This window comes from Hyla sarda, chromosome 6 (genome assembly GCF_029499605.1).
Source record: "Hyla sarda isolate aHylSar1 chromosome 6, aHylSar1.hap1, whole genome shotgun sequence".
Classification (NCBI taxonomy): domain Eukaryota; kingdom Metazoa; phylum Chordata; class Amphibia; order Anura; family Hylidae; genus Hyla; species Hyla sarda.
Window position 1 is genome coordinate 221,473,271 of NC_079194.1, and position 19,681 is coordinate 221,492,951.

Consider the following 19,681-nt stretch of genomic DNA (forward strand, 5'->3'; position numbering starts at 1 on the left):
TATTCACAAGTCCAATGTCTTAGAGTGGAAACCTTAGACAACCTAACAGTTGCCCTGTATTATAGCAGCTCAGCTAAGCAGTTTGGCTGAATTCTGAATGCAGCTCTGGAGTATAATACAAGTTGTAAACCAAGATCATTACAGGATACGTTATGTATGTACACAATGCCCCTGATTTACTAAGAGTGTTGAGTAGGCTTCTTTGTGTGTTTTAACTTAGCAGAACAGTGAGTGAATCTGGGGTATAATACAACATGTAATTCTATAAAAAGTTACTTAAAGCAGGTTCTTGGTGTATAAAATAAGGCCATGCCTGTATAGGGCTTCCGAGCCTGAATCTGTGCATATTTACTTTGTTTTGATTGACTCTTCCTGTGGAAAAATATCATGATTTCAATTAACCAAATTAGTCTTAAAAGTCGGGGTGGGGGTTGTATGGCATTTCCTTTCTGCTACATAAGCCCCGTAAAGTTCATCCCATTCACTTGTTAGCAACATGTCTCAGGCTACTGGAGGTGCTGCCGACAAGCATATAAAAACAAAGGTGTGCACAGATTCAGGATCAAAGCTCTATACAGCCATAGGCTTGGCTATGGACTCCTTTAACAAGCATTTTTTATTCTTGCTTTGTAATTAATAAGATGTAAAAAATAAAAATATTTCGCTATAGGTCTTTATTAAACAAAATGTAGCTTACTTTTGCTTCTACGGTCTCTACAGTGCTCTAGATCTCTATTTTCTCTCTACATTTGTACACTGCCTAAATGATTTTTCTCTGCAGAGTGCCTTGTATCTGTTGTCCTCCCCTGCATGCATGAACGTCCTCCACAGCTTTTCTTTCTCTGTTCTCTCTCATAACTCCCTCATCCTTTCTGCTTCTCCCTATATTTCTGCTATACTTTCTAAAAAATTATAAAAATATGCTCGAAAGTGGCCATAACTTTTAACATTTTATATGGATAATATAAGTAATATTTCTAAGCATATGGATATCGACTGGGAAAATGTGATATATTGATATTATAAATAGGCAAGGGCAGTAAACATACAAATATGCTATAGTGCCCTATAATACCCCACACTTATCTCCTCCAGGGTCTCCAACTCCTATAACAGGAACTTATGTGTGAGCTGCTAACCTGCATCTACATAGCTATCCTGTCAAGCTATGGGAAATATCAGTGAGGAGACTGTCTGATCCTTTCAGGGGTTCCATCAGTGGACTCCTGTAATATGGACATCAGAGATTATGAAGATCAGGTCCTGCTATGGGGACTTTGGTGCAACATTTATTGCTTGGTCATATGAATGGGCAACATGAGCCTTGCAATGCTGCAGGGAAAATGTGAGCAACACAATAGATCCCAGTGAATGAAACACTAATACTGCAGGCAGCTATCCTAAATAGGACTCTACCTGTAGAGTTTACATTCCATGTGTAGCACAGCACCATCTTGTGGACAATACTACCATACTCCACATTCATTTTTTTAAAATTTAAGATTGGAACCTTTCTAATAAAGAAAATGTCCCCATTTATAATTTTACCTTAAATATACAGTCCATAAATCCTCCCAGTTTGTAAATTATGACAACCGTTTCAAACATTTTAGTTGCATAGTTCATAAGGTTGAAAAAAAAAGACAAGAGTCCCTCAGGACCTGTGTCTATCCCTTCAAATATAAGGAATAAGGTTCCGTTGATCTGTTGCATGGATGTTGGGTGACAACCATTACTGGCAGCCATTCCAGCGCCCACTAGTGTTGTCAACGAGCTTTCTACTTATTTATATAGCATATCCTGTAAATATGATTCTTTCTTATCTAGTACTGCTTTACCTCTAGAAGTGTCAGTATGTACGGACATTCAATTCACCAGCCAAAAAAAGTTTTAAAGATGCCCCTGAATAGATGAGTATCTTAAACTATGATGCAATTCATGGATAAGCCAAGAACTGTTCTTCAAGGGGGATGTCCACTTTGAGACAAGTCTTTTCCATTGGCTGGTGTGATGAAAGTTGTAGATAAGGCTATCTAGGTATTCACTGACAGAGGGGTCTCACTGCTTTAGTCCACTACAGTCAGATGGCATCATATGGAGTTGGCCCCCACTTCCGTATACAGAACATAAGGAGGCCACTTTTGGTCTTACACCCAAATTCTGTGGACATTACAAATATCATCATCTACTATTCATTCAAAGGTTTCTCCAACATCCATCTCGCACACTGAAGGGTCCTGCTCCACCTTATGTTATGCCTAAGCTTTCAGCATCTTGCTAATCTTCATTCCATTGTCCACAATGTGACATTGTCTTCATCTCACAATGCCCTGCCCTCCTGTACCAGCTCTATATCTAAAACATCTGGTGAGGAGCATACATTAGGAGATTCATCTGACTTGTCCTATATCCAGGTGCTCGAATATCATGATCCACATATGTATATGAGCAAGTGAGCATCAAATTATAGGATTAGCAAAATTACATTAATAAAGACAGGGGATGGTGTGGTTGGATGGCTGCCATATGTCCGTCCGTCCACCCCCCCCCCCCCACCAACACAGCCCCCCAAATCAACTCTGAACAGATCACAGTCATTTCAGACAGATAGGGTGCTGGGGATATAACTTTTTAACTATGTACCCTCCCTAGTAACCTGATTACTGAAGTAATGGTTCTAGGAAATAATACTTGAACAATACTATGGAACCTCCATAAGGGTTTATGTTTACATGATGGGCATACCCACCACAGAATATGCAGCAGAAATCCAAGACATACCTTTGCTGCTTGCTACACTCCATTTCCATGGTATATATCCCATGTAACTGGACTAATCTGTGTTCTGATCAAGTGGCACATTTTATTGTATAATAATCCATCTACAGTATAATAATCATAATTAATGCATCAGTATGTGACATGTCACTTGAAACGCAGCAGCAAAAAACAATCTAGGCTATAGTCCACAGTGTGAAATACATTTCATGAACATCAGGGGAATTTATCAATGCTTTTGGAAGGAAACTAATAGCTGAAAATTTTTGTACAACACTAAAAATTTGTGCAAATATGTGATTTCTGTAAATTTTAACCCAAACCATTAATAAATTGCCCCCATAGCCTCAGCTTGCGCATGTGGCATATGTAGGTACAATATTGGATCCCGTGTGTACTGTATTATTGTTTCGTACTGTATTGTTTCAAATGTTGTACAAAGCGTCAGTTTCTTTCTAGAAATAGTGCCAATCTTATGGACTCATTTAGTATTGCAGTATTTAGTCCCATTTACATAAACTGCAATACCGGACAAAGCCCATAACCCAATGTGAAGTTGTTTCTGAAAATAAAGCAGATATCTGTTTTTTCAATTACAGGGTTCTCTAGTCTACAGGGTTCTCTAGTCTGTCTTGAGGATAAAGGTCCTAGGGTGTAATTTTTTTGAAAATAAAAAATCCCATTGAAATTCTGATGCCTTTTTCCAAATGTCTATTGGTCACAAAAGATGATGGACACAGATATAAAAAGTGAGGACAGACCTGCATATCCTACTGCCAACTTATTACTGCAAGCTTTGCCTTATGCGAACCTCAGCGTGGGGACACCACCACCTGCAGTGAGTCTCACTCATTGAGTTACATTCTGGCATCAAGTCATGTTAAAGAAAACTTTCCCGGGTGACAGACGTGTCATTTCCTTTTCCAAGATTAACTTTTGGACAGAACAAATTGTGCTATACAGAGAGCGCTGAGAGATTAGTAGTGGATTTACTTTTCACGCCCCTCATCCCGATAAATGTTATATACCATGGTCATAGCATCTTTCACAGGCGTTTTTATTCAGCTTTCCATAGTCCTGAGTGGTTCGCCTGCCCAGATATGCATTTACATGACTAGGGGAGCGTAAAGCTCCGCTTCCTACTACCCCCCCTTCTTGCCTTACCATTTCCCTTAAACAAAACACAGACAACGTTGTTGGTGGAAAAGGCCACAGCGGCCATTTTATTAAATAACACCATAAAAAACGAATATCACTTAAATAACCATCATTAAATATAACAGTGAAAACATTAGTGCAAACCATGTGCGTCATACAAAGGAGGGGGACTTAGAGGCGACATGACCTTCTGATCTCTTACTTTGCCCTGGGTCGTCCATAAACTTAACCCCAGGACACCACCTTCGGAGACCTTCTCCTCCCTTTGGGACCATGCCCGCAGGGGTTTTCCAAGCCCAGCAGGGTACCGCACCAGCTGCACAACACCATCACCACACCTCCTTCTCCTTCAATACCTCCTCTTCCCCCTCCTTCTCCTGCCACGACGGACGCGTGTGACACCTTACACGCGCCCGCCCACAACCGAACCGCTTTCTCAACTGCCTCCTAAATGCCCAAAGCCCACACCAAACTCATTCAAATGCACCCCATTCTCATCCATGAATTCCACAGACGGCACCTCAAGATCCACATGTCGCACCACAAAACCCCCATTACGCGCCACAAACCGACTCACCACCTTATTAACCCGTGCCCTAGCCTTGTTCAATCTCTTCACAGATCGGGCATTGCGCCACACCAAACGCGCCACAATGTTGGGCCAAACAATCAGCATCTCCGGGAACTGCGATCACAAGCGCAGGAGATCCAACTTGATATCCCTCATAAGGGACCTAGACGTCCGCAATCCAAAGTCATTCCCACCTGCAAGTATAACGAGAACATCCGGAGCCCTGTCCAGTTCCACAAAAGATTGCAGAAAAGGAAGAAGCCCCGGCCACAACAAGCCCCCTCTACCCATCCACCTGACCTGCACTTCCGATCTGGAGAACCCCAACTGCCTCCCCTACGGGCGGACAGCAGCCCGCCTGCTACCTCTCTGCACATATGAATGTCCCACGATCCATATCAAACAAGGGGCATCACCTAAAAGACAAAAGAAAAGAAAAAAGACACAAAATAACCAACACAACTCCACCCTCCCCATCACAACAAATGAGGTCGCACATACAGTTTAAAGCGGTCGGATTCCCATCTACCTATCTTCTTAACTACGTCCAGACCCAATCCCCACCGGGAAGCCTCCGTAGCCGCGACAATCCTAAATGAATGGGAACTGAAAACCCCGGACTCCTCCCCCAGCGCAGCCAAACACCTCCTAAACACTTGAATAAACTGAAATCTGGACAACCACTCCCCATTACTATGAACCAGCAACGAGTCCCCGCAGCACGGCCGCACAGCGGCGAAATCCAGGAACGCTCTAACCGGACACATAGCCGACCCATTCAAAGCTGCCATGCGCGCCACCACCCCTCTGCCCACCTGATCCGTCTTAGAGCGCCGCAACTGGCACTCAAAGACAGACTCCACCACTCTCACATCCGACCAATGCAAACCACCAGCCACCAGCTTACTAGGAGACACCAATTCCCCCACCCTAAACGCACCAAAGAAAGCCAGTGAGAAAGCGGCCCTAAACAAAACCCCCTCATACCCCCAAACACACACCGATCCCAACACCCCACCCACTCTTAACAACAACGGATAAGACACCGGGCGCTGGGAATCCCGCTTCCCGGCCCCCTTTCTAAAACCCTGCGCAACTTGTCGCACCAGGAAAGACTTTGAAACATCCGGAAGACCCCTCAACTTAAACCAAAATGCAATCACCGCCAGTCGCCTGGACAAGCCCGACGGCGACACTCCATCCCCAAACGGCCAACAAAAAACAGCAACACCACCGCTCAATCATCCTGCACTCCAACTCCACCCACCGCACGCACCACCGATTCCCACACACGCCACGCAGCACTATAAGAATTCCAGGTAGACTCACTAATTGAACGCCAGACCAAACCCATAGCCACACTCAAACCAGCGTCCACATCTATGCTGGGCAAGGAAACCCCTGGGCGTCTGCTTCCGGCGCCAACTCCCGAAACCGCTCCCACTGAAAGCGAGAAAGAGCATCAGCAATAGTGTTATCCACCCCAGGCACATGCACATCGACAAACTGAAACATTCAGCTCAAGACAGCGCAAAACCAAATGACGCAATAACCGCAGCACAGGAGGTGAGTGCGCCGTCTGAGAATTAACCACCCCAAGGTTATCACATCTAAAGCAGACTTTGTGATTCCGCAGCCGATCGCCCCAAATCTCAACCGCCAACACCAGAGGAAACAATTCCAGGAGTGCCAAGTTGCGCACCCAACCCTGACCTCGCCACCACTCTGGCCACTCCACCGCACACCAACTGCCCTGGAAAAACACACCAAAACCACAGCTGCCAGACGCATCCGTAAAAAGCTCCAACTCCGCATTAAAAACCTGTCGCTCCATAACCATAGTCCTTCCATTATACACCTCCAAAAACCGCCCCACACTTTAAAATCCTCCCGCACGTCCGTGAATAAACACACATAATGATGCGGCTATCGCAACCCCCCTGAGGCCGCCGCCAACCGCCTACAAAACACCATGCCCATCGGCATGATGCAGCAGGCAAAATTCAAATGCTCCAAAAGAGACTGCAACTCCCTCAACTGCAACTTCTTCAACCGCCCCTTTAAGTTCACATAACTTATCCGCCGGCAAGCGACACTCCATCGCCTTCCCAAAAACTTTAACTCAGCCGCCGGCCCTTCAGTCTTGGCCTCCGCAAGCGGCACCCCAAAATAACCCGCCAGCCATAGTCTGCAACAACACTGCACACAAAGCCGAGCCCTTAGGGCCAATGAACAGAAAATCGTCTAGGTAGTGCAGAACAGAGTCCACCTGCGACTCCTTTCACACCACCCACTTCAGGAACGTACTAAAAAACTCAAAATAAGCACACGAGATGGAGCATCCCATGGGCAAACACTTATCCACAAAAAACTGACCCTCCAAACAGCAACCCAACAAGTAAAAACTCTGGGGATGAACCGGGAGCAACCGGAACGCTGCCTCCACATCCGTTTTGGCTAACAACGCCCCAGCCCCATACCTATGCACCCACTCCATCGCCTTATCAAAAGACATGTATGTCACCGCACACAATTCCGGGTCAATCCCATCATTAACCGACCCCCCCGCCGGGTGGGACAGATGATGAATAAGCTGAAACTTATTTGGTTCCTTCTTAGGAACCAAACCCAGCTGAGACATCCACAAATCCTCCAAAGGCAAAACCGAAAACGGGCCCGCCATGTGCCCCAAGTGCACCTCCTTCATCAACTTCTCCAAAACCACCCCCGGCTGCTTCAACGCCGACGCCAGATTCCTGACTAAACCCACCGGCTGCGCCGACTCACAAGGAATCCCAAACCCAAATTCAAACCCCGCAGCCAACAACCTATTTGGATAGCGGTCGAGAAACGGCCGCATCCTTGCCACCATCACCGGGGTCGCCCCTCTTGTGCTTAGCATAACCCCCTGTTCCCTTGCCCTTCCTTAAACACCTGGACAAGGCGTGGGCGCCCCCGCAACCGGAGCACTCATGCTTGAAGCGACAGTGGCTGCAGAACTTACATTGTCCCTCGTTGAACTGCCAGCAATAGCCTTTTGCTCCCCCCGCCTGCCACCCGGACCCTGATCCCGAACAACCGGCCCCCTCCCGAAAGGGCTGCTGACCCCCCCCCCAGCCTTAGGCGCCGCCATCAACCGCATCCACAAGCTGATATCCTTGTGATCCCACTTCAACGACGGCCTAACAACCTTCCTCTGACGGAACTGCTCGTTATAATGTAGCCAAGCAGTGCCTCCGTACACCCGGTAAGCCTCCCCCACCGAATCTAAGTAACAAAACAAACCAGAGCAATTCTCCGGCGCCTTCTCACCTATCACACTCGCTAAAATAGCAAACGCCTGCAGCCAATTAGCGAACGTCCGCAGTATCAGCCGATACCGCCGGCGTTCCTCCTTCTTAGATTCATCCGGCTTCACCCTATCCAGATTGAATTTCTCCAACGGGAGCAGCGAGAAAATCTCCACATACTCCCCCCGCCAAATCTTCTCCCTCACTTCCGCCTTTAAATGCGCCCCCAACGGCCCCTCAAAACACACATTCACAGCACCGCGCGCCGAGTCTGCCATACGCACATCATCACCCACGCGCTCCACCGCAGCAACTGGAGCCGCACTAGCACCCCCTACCGCACCAGCGCTCCCCGCTGAACCCACTGGGCGCCCTTGTACCGCGCCAGTGCTCCCAGCTCAAGCCACCGGCGGCACCCAACAGGCCCTGCCCCACTAGCCGGCCCCCAAACTGCCACGGGCGAAACTGACTGCCCCGCTCTCTCCCTCAACAAGCCCTGGACATCCCGCAACAAAGTGTGAATCCCCTCCCACAATCCCCGCTCCACCCCACCCGAGCCAAAGAAGGTGGTACACTCACCCAACCTCACTGCAGCCATCGGGCCAGCTGTTGTCTCTCCAGCAGCTCCATCAGCAGCATCCAGACTCCTGGGCCCAGGGCCCCCAGCCGTGTCCACAGCATCCACCCGATGCACCGCAGACCGTGGCCCGGAACCACGACTGCGCTCCCTCACAGGCGATACTCCCACATTCTCCGACAGGTCTTCTCCAGTAGCACTAGGGGCCGGGCTGGTGGCCCTCCCCCGTCCTTCAGCAGCCACCTCGCCGGCCCACCGCCAGCCCCCAGCTCCATCCAGGGCCACAGCGCCATTCAAATCCTCATCCGAACTGTCCAGCGCCCCGCTCCGCACCACCGTCTCGGCCTGGACCCTGCCCCTCCGCCGGGGTCCCACCTGTAACGACTCCAGTGCACCCCAAGGCTCCCCGACGGGCCCCTGTCGTGGCCCGCCGGCCCCTCGCGCTGGTCGCATGGCCCAAACCCCTCTCCTCCTCCAAAGGTCCGTCTGGAATAGCACTCCGGACTCCCACCAGCCTCTCTCCACCCCTCACCTGGGACTCTCACTTGCCCCGACGGGCCGCGGGTGAAGCGCTCCTCCTCCGGCATCCACGCTGGTGCATCAGCACTCGGCCGGGCCGTCTCTCCATGATGACGTCCTGTGCCGCCGCTGGAAGTGGAAGGCCACGGTGCAGGCTCCGTAGAAGCAGCCGGACCAGGCCGCCCTCCTGGATTCCTCCCGGCCGCTGCGGCCGCCGCCCAGGATGTAGGCAGCCCCACAGCTACTGGTCCCAAACGGGGCTCCCATGCCTCCTCCTGGTCCGCCGTACCACGTCCGGACTCAGCCTCTCCAGGCGACGGGACCGCCGCCCGCTTGTTCTCCGATCCACAGCCGCCGCCGTAGGTGCTCCCACTGCAGAGGCCCGCAGCAGCTCGGACAGCCACCCGGATCCCCTCCGCTGGGCCTCCTCCCGGACCTGCTCAAAAAGGGCGTCCAACTCAGCCATGACAGGTGAGCAACACAGCATGCACTAGCCAAACTTCCCAAACTTTCTCCTGGCTCCAGACTGTCTTCCCGCCACTCCTTGCCCCCTTATATCACCTCCCTAAGGCCGCCCCTTCACCTGCCATTGACCCCTCCACCTCACCCTGACCTCCCTCCTCCAAACACATTAACCCTTTCCTTGCTGCCCTTAACTCCCCCTGTCATGTTGGCCCTACATTCCCATTCTGTCCATTCCTGGCCTTTCTGTCATGGCCGTAAATGTTGGCACCCTGAAATTTTTCTAGGAAATGAAGTATTTCTCACAGAAAAGTGTTGCAGTAACACATGTTTTGCTATACACATGTTTATTCCCTTTGGGTGTATTGGAACTAAACCAAAAAAGGAAGGAAAAAAGCTAATTGGACATAATGTCACTACAAACTCCAAAAATGGGCTGGACAAAATTATTGGCACCCCTAACTTAATATTTGGTTGCACACCCTTTGGAAAAAATAACTGAAATCAGTTCCTTCTTATAACCATCAATAAGCTTCTTACACCTCTCAGCCAGAATGTTGGACCACTCTTCCTTTGCAAACTGCTCCAGGTCTCTTATTGGAAGGGTACCTTTTCCCAACAGCAATTTTAAGATCTCTCCACAGGTGTTCAATGGGATTTAGATCTGGACTCATTGCTGGCCACTTCAGAACCCTCCAGTGCTTTGTTGCCATCCATTTCTGGGTGCTTTTTGACCTATGTTTGAATTTAGCTGGAAGACCCACGATCTCGGACGCAAACACAGCTTTCTGACACTTGTCTGTACAGTGCAACCCAAAATCCGTTGGTAATCCTCAGATTTCATGATGCCTTGCACACATTCAAGGAACCCAGTGCCAGAGGCAGCAAAACAACCCCAAACATCAGTGAACCTCCACCATATTTCACTGTAGGTACTGTGTTCTTTTCTTTGTAGGCCTCATTTTGTTTTCAGTAAACAATAGAATGATGTGCTTTACCAAAAAGCTCTATCTCTGTCTCATCTGTCCACAAGACGTTTTCCCAGAACGATTTTGGCTTATACAAGTTCAGTTTGGCGAAATGTAGTCTTGCTTTTTTATGTCTCTGTGTCAGCAGTGGGGTCCTCCGGGGTCTCCTGCCATAGCGTTTCATTTCATTTAAATATCAATGGACAGTTTGCACTGACACTGATGCTCCCTGAGCTTGCAGGACAGCTTGAATATCTTTGGAACTTGTTTGGGGCTGCTTATCCACCATCCATACTATCCTGCGTTGACACCTTTCATAAATTTTTCTCTTCCGTCCACGCCCAGGGAGATTACCTACAGTACCATGGTTTGCAAACTTCTTGATAATGTTGCGCATTGTGGACAAAGGCAAATCTAGATCTCTGGAGATGGACTTGTAACCTTGAGAATGTTGATATTTTTCCACAATTTTGGTTCTCAGGTCCTCAGACAGTTCTCTTCTCCTCTTTCTGTTGTCCATGCTTAGTGTGGCACACACAGACACACAATGCAAAGACTAAGTGAACTTCTCTCCTTTTAACTGCTTTCAGGTGTGATTTTTATATTGCCCACACCTGTTACTTGCCCCATGTGAGTTTAAATGCTTGAAATTTTTTTTCCACATTTTTGAAAGGGTGCCAATAATTTTGTCCAGCCCATTTTTGGAAATTGGTGTGACATTAAGTCCAATTAGCTTTTTTCCTCCCTTTTTTGGTTTAGTTCCAATACACACAAAGGGAATACACGTGTATAGCAAAACATGTGTTACTGCAATCCTTTTCTGTGAGAAATACTTCATTTTATAGAAAAATTTCAGGGGTGCCAACATTTACGGCCATGACTGTATACACCCTCAGCTCCTTAGTAGGCATTACAGTTCAAGAATCTGGAAGTTTGTTGTTGCCCTTGTGGTTGTCATTTAACCCCTTAAGGACTCAGCCCATTTTGGCCTTAAGGACTTAAGGACTTAATTTTTACGTTTTCATTTTTTCCTCCTCGCCTTCTAAAAATCATAACTCTTTTATATTTTCATCCACAGACTAGTATGAGGGCTTGTTTTTTGCGCGACCAGTTTTCCTTTCTAATGACATCTCTTATTATATCATAAAATGTATGGCGCACCCAAAAAACACTATTTTTGTGGGGAAATTAAAACGAAAAACGCAATTTTGCTAATTTTGGAAGGTTTTGTTTTCATGCCGTACAATTTATGGTAAAAATGACGTGTGTTCTTTATTCTGAGGGTCAATACGATTAAAATGATACCCATTATTATATACTTTTATATTATTGTTGCGCTTAAAAAAAATCACAAACTTTTTAACCAAATTAGTACGTTTATAATCCCTTTATTTTGATGACCTCTAACTTTTTTATTTTTCCGTATAAGTGGCGGTATGGGGGCTCATTTTTTGCGCCATGATCTGCACTTTTTTTTGATACCACATTTGCATATAAAAAACTTTTAATACATTTTTTATAATTTTTTTTAAATAAAATGTATTAAAAAAGTAGGAATTTTGGACTTTTTTTTATTTTTTTTCGTTCACGCCGTTCACCGTACGGGATCATTAACATTTTATTTTAATAGTTCGGACATTTACGCACGCGGCGATACCAAATATGTCTATAAAAAATGTTTTTTACGCTTTTTGGGGGTAAAATAGGAAAAAACGGACGTTTTACTTTTTTATTGGGGGAGGGGATTTTTCACTTTTTTTTTACTTTTACTTTTACATTTTTTTACATTTTTTTTTACACTTGAATAGTCCCCATAGGGGACTATTCATAGCAATACCATGATTGCTAATACTGATCTGTTCTATGTATAGGACATAGAACAGATCAGTATTATCGGTCATCTTCTGCTCTGGTCTGCTCGATCACAGACCAGAGCAGGAGACGCCGGGAGCCGCACGGAGGAAGGAGAGGGGACCTCCGTGCGGCGTTATGAATGATCGGATCCCCGCAGCAGCGCTGCGGGCGATCCGATCGTTCATTTAAATCACGAACTGCTGCAGATGCCGGGATCTGTATTGATCCCGGCACCTGAGGGGTTAATGGCGGACGCCCGCGAGATCGCGGGCGTCGGCCATTGCCGGCGGGTCCCTGGCTGCGATCAGCAGCCGGGATCAGCCGCGCATGACACGGGCATCGCTCCAATGCCCGCGGTTATGCTTAGGACGTAAATGTACGTCCTGGTGCGTTAAGTACCACCTCACCAGGACGTACATTTACGTCCTGCGTCCTTAAGGGGTTAAAGGGGTACTCCGTCCTGAGACATCTTATCCCCTATCCAAAGGATAGGGGATCAGTATCTGATCGTGGGGGTCCCGCAGCTGGAACCCCCAAAATTTCTGTGCAGCACGCAGCATTCGTTTAGAACGCTGAGTGCTGGCGGCAGGGGTCATGACATCACACCACACCCTCAATGCAAGTCCCATAGACTTGCAATGAGGGGGCGTTGTGTGATGTCATGAGGGGCGTGGTTGTGACATCACGACCCCTGCCGCCCGCTCCAAGCTTTTGGAACAAAATGTTCCGAACGATGGGGCACTAAAGTAACCCTTTAAGAACAGAAATAACTGCGGAATAGAGGATGGGCTTTAGGACTTCATCTCTGCTTCCCTTCTGTACAATAGGCTGCACAGTTGTAACAGACTCAAGTTTCCCTTTATTATAAGGCATTCAGTGCTACAGATAACATTTACCTTTGTAGCCAGTTGTATAAATAGAAAACAGGTTGGACAGAAAAAGTTTTAAAAAGAAAACACAGTGCAATACTGTTCCTTTTCAAGTCCTTGAAAGGACAGAAATTAACCATGTATGTCCCCGAAAACAATACTTTTAATGACCCATATACATTAATTGCATTCCATTGTCTCCAATGAATAAAGTTCATTGAAATTAGAACAGGATTTGCTCATGTTTTACAAAATGTATGATATATAACTGCATTAGTTTGGTCCTACAGAACAGATCTAGGAGACAGCATCTTTCCTGACAGTATATACATCCAGGACATCTATGGATGAGGTCCACCAATTGAGAACTTTAGGGTCTACACGTTATAGGTCTGAGGGACAGATTTTGGCAGGAAGTATAATAAGAACTATTTGATTCTAATAACAACAAAGTATATAATTATTAGGGTGCTTATCAGGTTTATTGTTCATGAAGAAACACTCTATATACTGCTGTATCTTTTCTGCCCCAACGTGGTCCCTGAAATAAAAGCTTGGGGACTACTGCTCCTGTATGTGGACTGTGCTGTTCGCTTTCACATATATGGATAAGATCTTCATAAATCTCTGTATACACCAAATTCTTTACTGAACCGTTGACTGAGTTGGTGCAGAAAGTATTTTGAAAGGTAAAGCGCACAAACTATAACTTTGTTTACATGTCCTACATGTAACCATGGCACCAGATTTTTGCTTGACAGGTAAATCAGTACATGATACTTGTATGTCAATAAACTTTACTTACAACAACTTGTACATGTAGCCATGTTTCCTTAGAGTGATCAAATAAGCGCAGAGAGTACATTTCAAAGAAGGAGCTCATAAACTACTATCAATAAACTTTATCTACAACAAACAGTTCTTACATGGACCAGATTACTGCAGAGGGCACATTCCAAATAGGAGGGCACAAACATTTCAATACACTTTATTTACATTAAACGGCGGGGTACATGTAGCTACATACCCACACATCAACCAAACTGGATAATAAGCCCCATTGTTGGAACTGCAGAGGATGCTGTCAGATTTAGTCACAAAATACACCTGAAAAATTAGGCAAAATCCGCAACATGTAAGCACAGACTCCTCATATCAATAACATTTTTTTTAATAATGAACACCATGGTCCCTAAGATCATTCCTTGGAAACGAAATGTTTGCTGAGAGTATAAGTAGATATAATTCTCATGTCCACATACTATAGTAGTTTATGTATATACATGGTCTACAAGATCTGATATTGGTAGAAATATCCGAGACCATGAGCATCTCAGGAACTTGTTTAAACTGACTTCATTAAACAGGGAGCCGGCAGAGTACCCCTTTAAGAACCATTTTGTTGGGTCGCATTTGCTAATTGTAAAGTACAGTGAACTCAATAGTGATTAAGGTGATTAGGAATATAACACGCTTTCTCCAGATTAACACTCTGTTGACATGAAGCAGCTATAGAAACAAAGCAAAGTGCGTGACGCACGCTTTCAACTTAAATCTCAAGGATTTGGCAATCAAAACATGAAAATAAATGAATGCCCTTAAGATGTTGAGAAAAGCTTAAAGAGACCCGGCTCCTTAAATGGCTGGGTATGCACTATTCACTTACCCTTCTGAGCCACGTGAAGTGTTTGTAAATATCGATTTCAACATCCATTCTCTGCGTCCATTTCGCAAATCAAATCCCCTTCGGAAACCTTGTTAGTCTTTTGGCTGGAGACATAGCCTTTGTTCTAGTAAGACAGTGTCGCGTGGGTTCCTTTTTTTTTCTTTTTCCAAACTTGGAACACTGTGATCACATTCTATGTAGTCTTTTGCTTGCGGCCCCCAGGCTCTCTATGGAGTGCTACTCACAAAGTGAATTAACTTAAGCCTGTTGCATGATTCAATCTCCCTAATACTGTGTATTAAATCCTAACAAATATCATACGACCGGTTGGACAACAAGGAGGAGCCGCCTGTTACCTCCAGCACCAAAGCTAAATATTGCCAAGTAGTCAGGAGAAAAGTATTTTCCAAGGATGCCTGCTCTGTCTCTGGGTTTCAGAGTGGTGGGTGACTGGAACTCATTATTCCAAGACCCCCTATTTCCTGTCTGTACTTCTCCTGCTGCCTAGAATGTCACTTCTCATCGGCTCACTCTGCTGCCAGATACTGAAACGCTTTACAGCAGCCCCTGCAATGTGATCCTTCTGTCCTCCTGTTATACTGTGTGTGAGACTCAGGCGAGGGACAAAGAGTTGTTTAAGTAAACACCTCTCTGACGCTACATGAAAACCAGATTGCCAGACATCTTTAGAACAAAGATTTGTTGGTTACATCTTGTGAAAAACAAGTATCGAACTGGAAAAATAGAGAAAATGGGTCTAAAAATTTTATCTGTAACATGCTTCACCATCAATGCATATTTTTCCCAAAAATTCAAGTTTTTTTTCTATTACGCAGTTACCAAAGATGTAGCAGAGCTGAAATGTACAGTATGTTTAAGTAGAATAGTTTTTTGCGCCACATTTTAGCAGACTAAGGATGAAAATTTTTGCATAAAAGATATCAAATAATCTTACACTATGTCAACATACCCCAGTGGTTAGGAGATTGTATTGTCGTAATGCTTCCTTTAGTTGGCTATACAATTTTAATAGCTGATGGCCGAATGCTTGTTCGGCCAACAGTTATCTCTCCTGAGATTCACCATACACCTGCTCGCTCAGCTGGACTGAGTGTACATGGATTCTGAATGAGCAAAGAACAAAACAATCAAACATGCTGAAATCCATCAAATGAGAGTTAAAAGGTGCCCATGCACATTACATGGTCAGCCAATCCCTCTGAAAATATTTAATATCTTCCATGGCACAAGAAGAGTATACAGCAGTTTTTGTGGTGGTGTGCACTGTAATCCAAGTGATTTGTATACATTTATCTGGGGTTGGTTCTTCTGACCTAATTTTGTCTGTACAATATGTCCTGTACTATTGTGTTTACTATATATTTACTTTTGTTTATTTACTATGTAGTTTTTGTCATTGCTGCTTCTTGGTGCATATTTATTTATTTACTTTATAGATCATCATCAAGGTTCAGGAAAGACTGATACGTTGCGTATAGCTAGACAAGACTGGTATTTCATATGTAACAACCGTGTACTTATTTGGTGGCTAGGTGTGTGTTCAATAAAATGAACTGCATTAAAGGAGTACTCCAGTGCAAAATAACTTATCCCCTATCCAAAAGGATAGGGGATAAGTTATAGATCGCGGGGGGTCCGAGCGCTGGGGCCCCCGGGATCTCCTGGACGGGGCCGCAGCAGTCTGACGGAAGTGAAGTTTCGTCCCCAGCAGAAAGCCACGGCAGACACTCCCCCTCCATGTATCTCTATGGGGTACATGAAGGGGGCGTGTCGGCCGCCGCGTCATGCAGGGACGGAATGCCCCCTTTCCTCTATATTGCCGCAGCCCCGTACCGAAGATCATGGGGGGCCCCAGCGCTCGGACCCCCCACGATCTATAACTTATCCCCTTCCAGTACTCATTAGCTGCTGAATTCTACAGAGGAAATTATTTTCTTTTTGAAGCACAGAGCTCTCTGCTGACATCATGAGCACAGTGCTCTCTGCTGATATCTCTGTCCATTTTAGGAACTGTCCAGAGCAGCATATGTTTGCTATGGGGATTTTCTCCTACTGGACAGTTCTTAAAATGGACAGAGATGTCAGCAGAGAGCACTGTGCTCGTGATGTCAGCAGAGAGCTCTGTGTTCCAAAAAGCAAAGAATTTCCTCTGTATTATTTAGCTGCTAATAAGTACTGGAAGGATTAAGATTTTCAATAGAAGTAATTTACAAATCTGTGTAACTTTCTGGCACGTTGATTTAAAAAAATAAATAAATAAAGTTTTCCACCGGAGTACCCCTTTTAAGCCAGAGCAGAGAACAGCTACAAAGGGCATTTTTTAAAGTGAAAACAGTGTAATACTCCATCTCACCTGTGGCGGCGCTGCAGAAGAAGCAGACACTTGTTGCCATTTTCCACAGAAATGAAGACTGAACTTTTGAGGATATAGAGGGACATTTATCATTGTTTGCTTATGTATTCTTTTTTTAGTAATTTTTTTCCTTACTTTTTTTTTGCTTATGTGCGACTTATTTATCAACTGCTTTCAGTCTGTTGATAATTTTCTTTCACGTAAGCAATTTTTCCTTTTTTTACTTTGGTAGTAGCTTTTTCTACTCCATGTTTGAGCTGGAGTAAATTTTGTAAATTTTTAACCCTGTTGCGACTTTTTTTTGCGCAGTTGCGAATGTCGCAGTTAATAAATACCTGACTACCCGTAGTCCATTTTAAAATTATTACTCCGTAGTTAATTTTTGGAAAACTTGCTTTTCTCGCTTTCCAGTCAAAATGTCGCATAGTCGCAGTAGCGACAATTTTGCGACAATTATAGTAAAGAAAACCTGACAAAACCTGTTGATAAATGTCCATAATAGAGACCTTTCTAACAAAAGGCACAGCCCAAAAGAGACCCCTATCCAAAATAATGAAACATTTCTTTGGAAGTTTGTCAAGAAAAAAAGGAATGGCAGTGTTTTGCTCTACCATCTTGTGACAAACGTGGCACCATAAAAAGACTTTTAATGAGATATGTCAAGATAAAAATTAGAACTACTGCATCTGTCAAACTGAGTCCTGGTATTCTGTATACTTGTTTTATGCTAGTTTATAGAGTTCAGGTTACTTTCTGAACTATCATGGTCTAGTATTCTTTCTACATTCTTTCTTATTTCCAAATCTTGACCAGAATTTGAATGCACTGTGTTTGCCTGGTTATAGCCATCAGGCCGGAAGCACAATGAAAGGACGGGGAAAGGCTCTTATGTGTCTGTACGAAATGGCTTTTCTACCCTATAATTAGCCAGTGTGAGAAGTAAAGTGATGTCCTGAAAATATCAAATGGTTACTATGGGATTTTTATTTTAAAGTTGGAAAATAAAATAATTTATCAGATAAAAATGTTGCTTGTGCAATTGTTTAACATAATTTTCTATAGCAGTTTCATATGGCTAGTGGACATCATAGGGAGGGGGGTTATTTCCTACAACACGGCCACAACAAAAAAAATTTATGGCTGCAAGGGGGAGATTTATAAAAACCTGTCCAGAGGAAAAGATGCTGAGTTGCCAATAGCAACCAATCAGATCGCTTCTTTCATTTTTCACAGGCCTTTTAAGAAATAAAAGAAGCAATCTGGTTGCTATGGGCAACTCAGCAATGTTTCCTCTGGACAGGTTTTGATAAATCTGCCCCCCCCCCCAACTTTTTCAGGTCTCTGCTGACTTCACAGGATCCTCTGTTTGCTTCACACGGACCTCTGGCACAGTGTTAACATCACACCGCTCCCTTGAACCCAGTTGTAACAGTATTTCATACACTAAAACACTAATGTTAACATCACATAGCCACTCAGGTCAATGCTATCTTTACATTGACCACTTTGACATAGCACAAGTAAGTTGGTAACACATAAAAATAACTACACCAAAGAAATGGGGTTATCCTACACACCCAGCTTGGTGATGCCAAACACATCTGAGGAAGAGGTTCCTACACCTTGTAACACGTAATGTTGTGGCTAATAAACAGTATCATTTACTAAGTTTCATGACTGGTGGATTGTGCATTCCTACCCGGATTATTCCCTAACCTCCAAGTGTCTTCATATACACAATACACAACAGGGCAAGGTGAGCAAGACCGCCTTTGGTGGCCTCTTTTCTCATCTTTTCTGCACATTTGTGGTCTCAAACAATACTGCCCTATGAGGAGCTCTGTTCTTTCTTTTTTATAGAATATCTACTATGTTCCTATGAGGCCTAACAGATACACAGGCCAACCACAGGTTCTCCTGGCATTACATACAGTCTAACCATACCTCCATCCATTGTGCCAAAACCACTCATCACAGTCTACAGCTCTTTATGGTATTGGGGCCTCCAGAGGATAAATATATGATACCATATATGATACCTGTCTCTAGAACCACTCTTCACACAAAATAGACCCAACAAACTCAAATAAACCTAACTGCAGTAGCCAGCTTCTGGCTCTGTTTACTGTGAATTCAGGTGCTGTGGTTCTGGAAAATAGGTGATTAGCATATGCCCTCTGAAAGGCCCCTTCTTCTCTGTCAGGCCCCTTCTTCTTTGTCAGGCCCCTTCTATACATCCAATTCTTTTCTATGCTCAGTTAAGGGAACTTCTATCTTCCATGTGACTTAGCCACATATTGACTGACTTCCTGGTAAAAGCTCCTTATAGATCTTTGGAATAATGCCAGCATCTAGAGACAACTGTTAATATTTAAGTATTTACTCCTATGTATAAATATATAGGTAAGTACACACATAACACATATAATTAGTCAAACAATTACATTGATAAGGGGTGGTAAGGTTTACCCTCCTTACAGATTACCACTAAGCCACATATTAACTATAAAATGTTGGACACAGAGACTCCTGTCTAGGTGAATGTCAAGATGGATAATACTTAAAAATGAAGATCCCTGCCGTGACAGATCTTCT

The 19,681-nt window shown here is 44.7% G+C and overlaps 1 protein-coding gene across 7 annotated transcripts in view; it reads right to left on the reverse strand.

Annotated features, from left to right (window-relative positions):
* Positions 1–19,681, reverse strand: part of PPFIBP2 (PPFIA binding protein 2) — a 214,250-nt gene that overhangs the window by 129,009 nt on the left and 65,560 nt on the right. Inside the window, exon 1 of one of the 7 annotated variants that reach the window (XM_056526595.1) lies at positions 14,713–15,222. The exons of the other annotated variants lie outside the window; for them this stretch is intronic. Within the exon in view, the coding sequence (XP_056382570.1) occupies positions 14,713–14,760 (48 nt within the window). The 5' untranslated portion in view covers positions 14,761–15,222. Of the gene's footprint in view, positions 1–14,712; positions 15,223–19,681 lie in introns of those variants that run through there. 7 annotated transcript variants of the gene reach the window in all.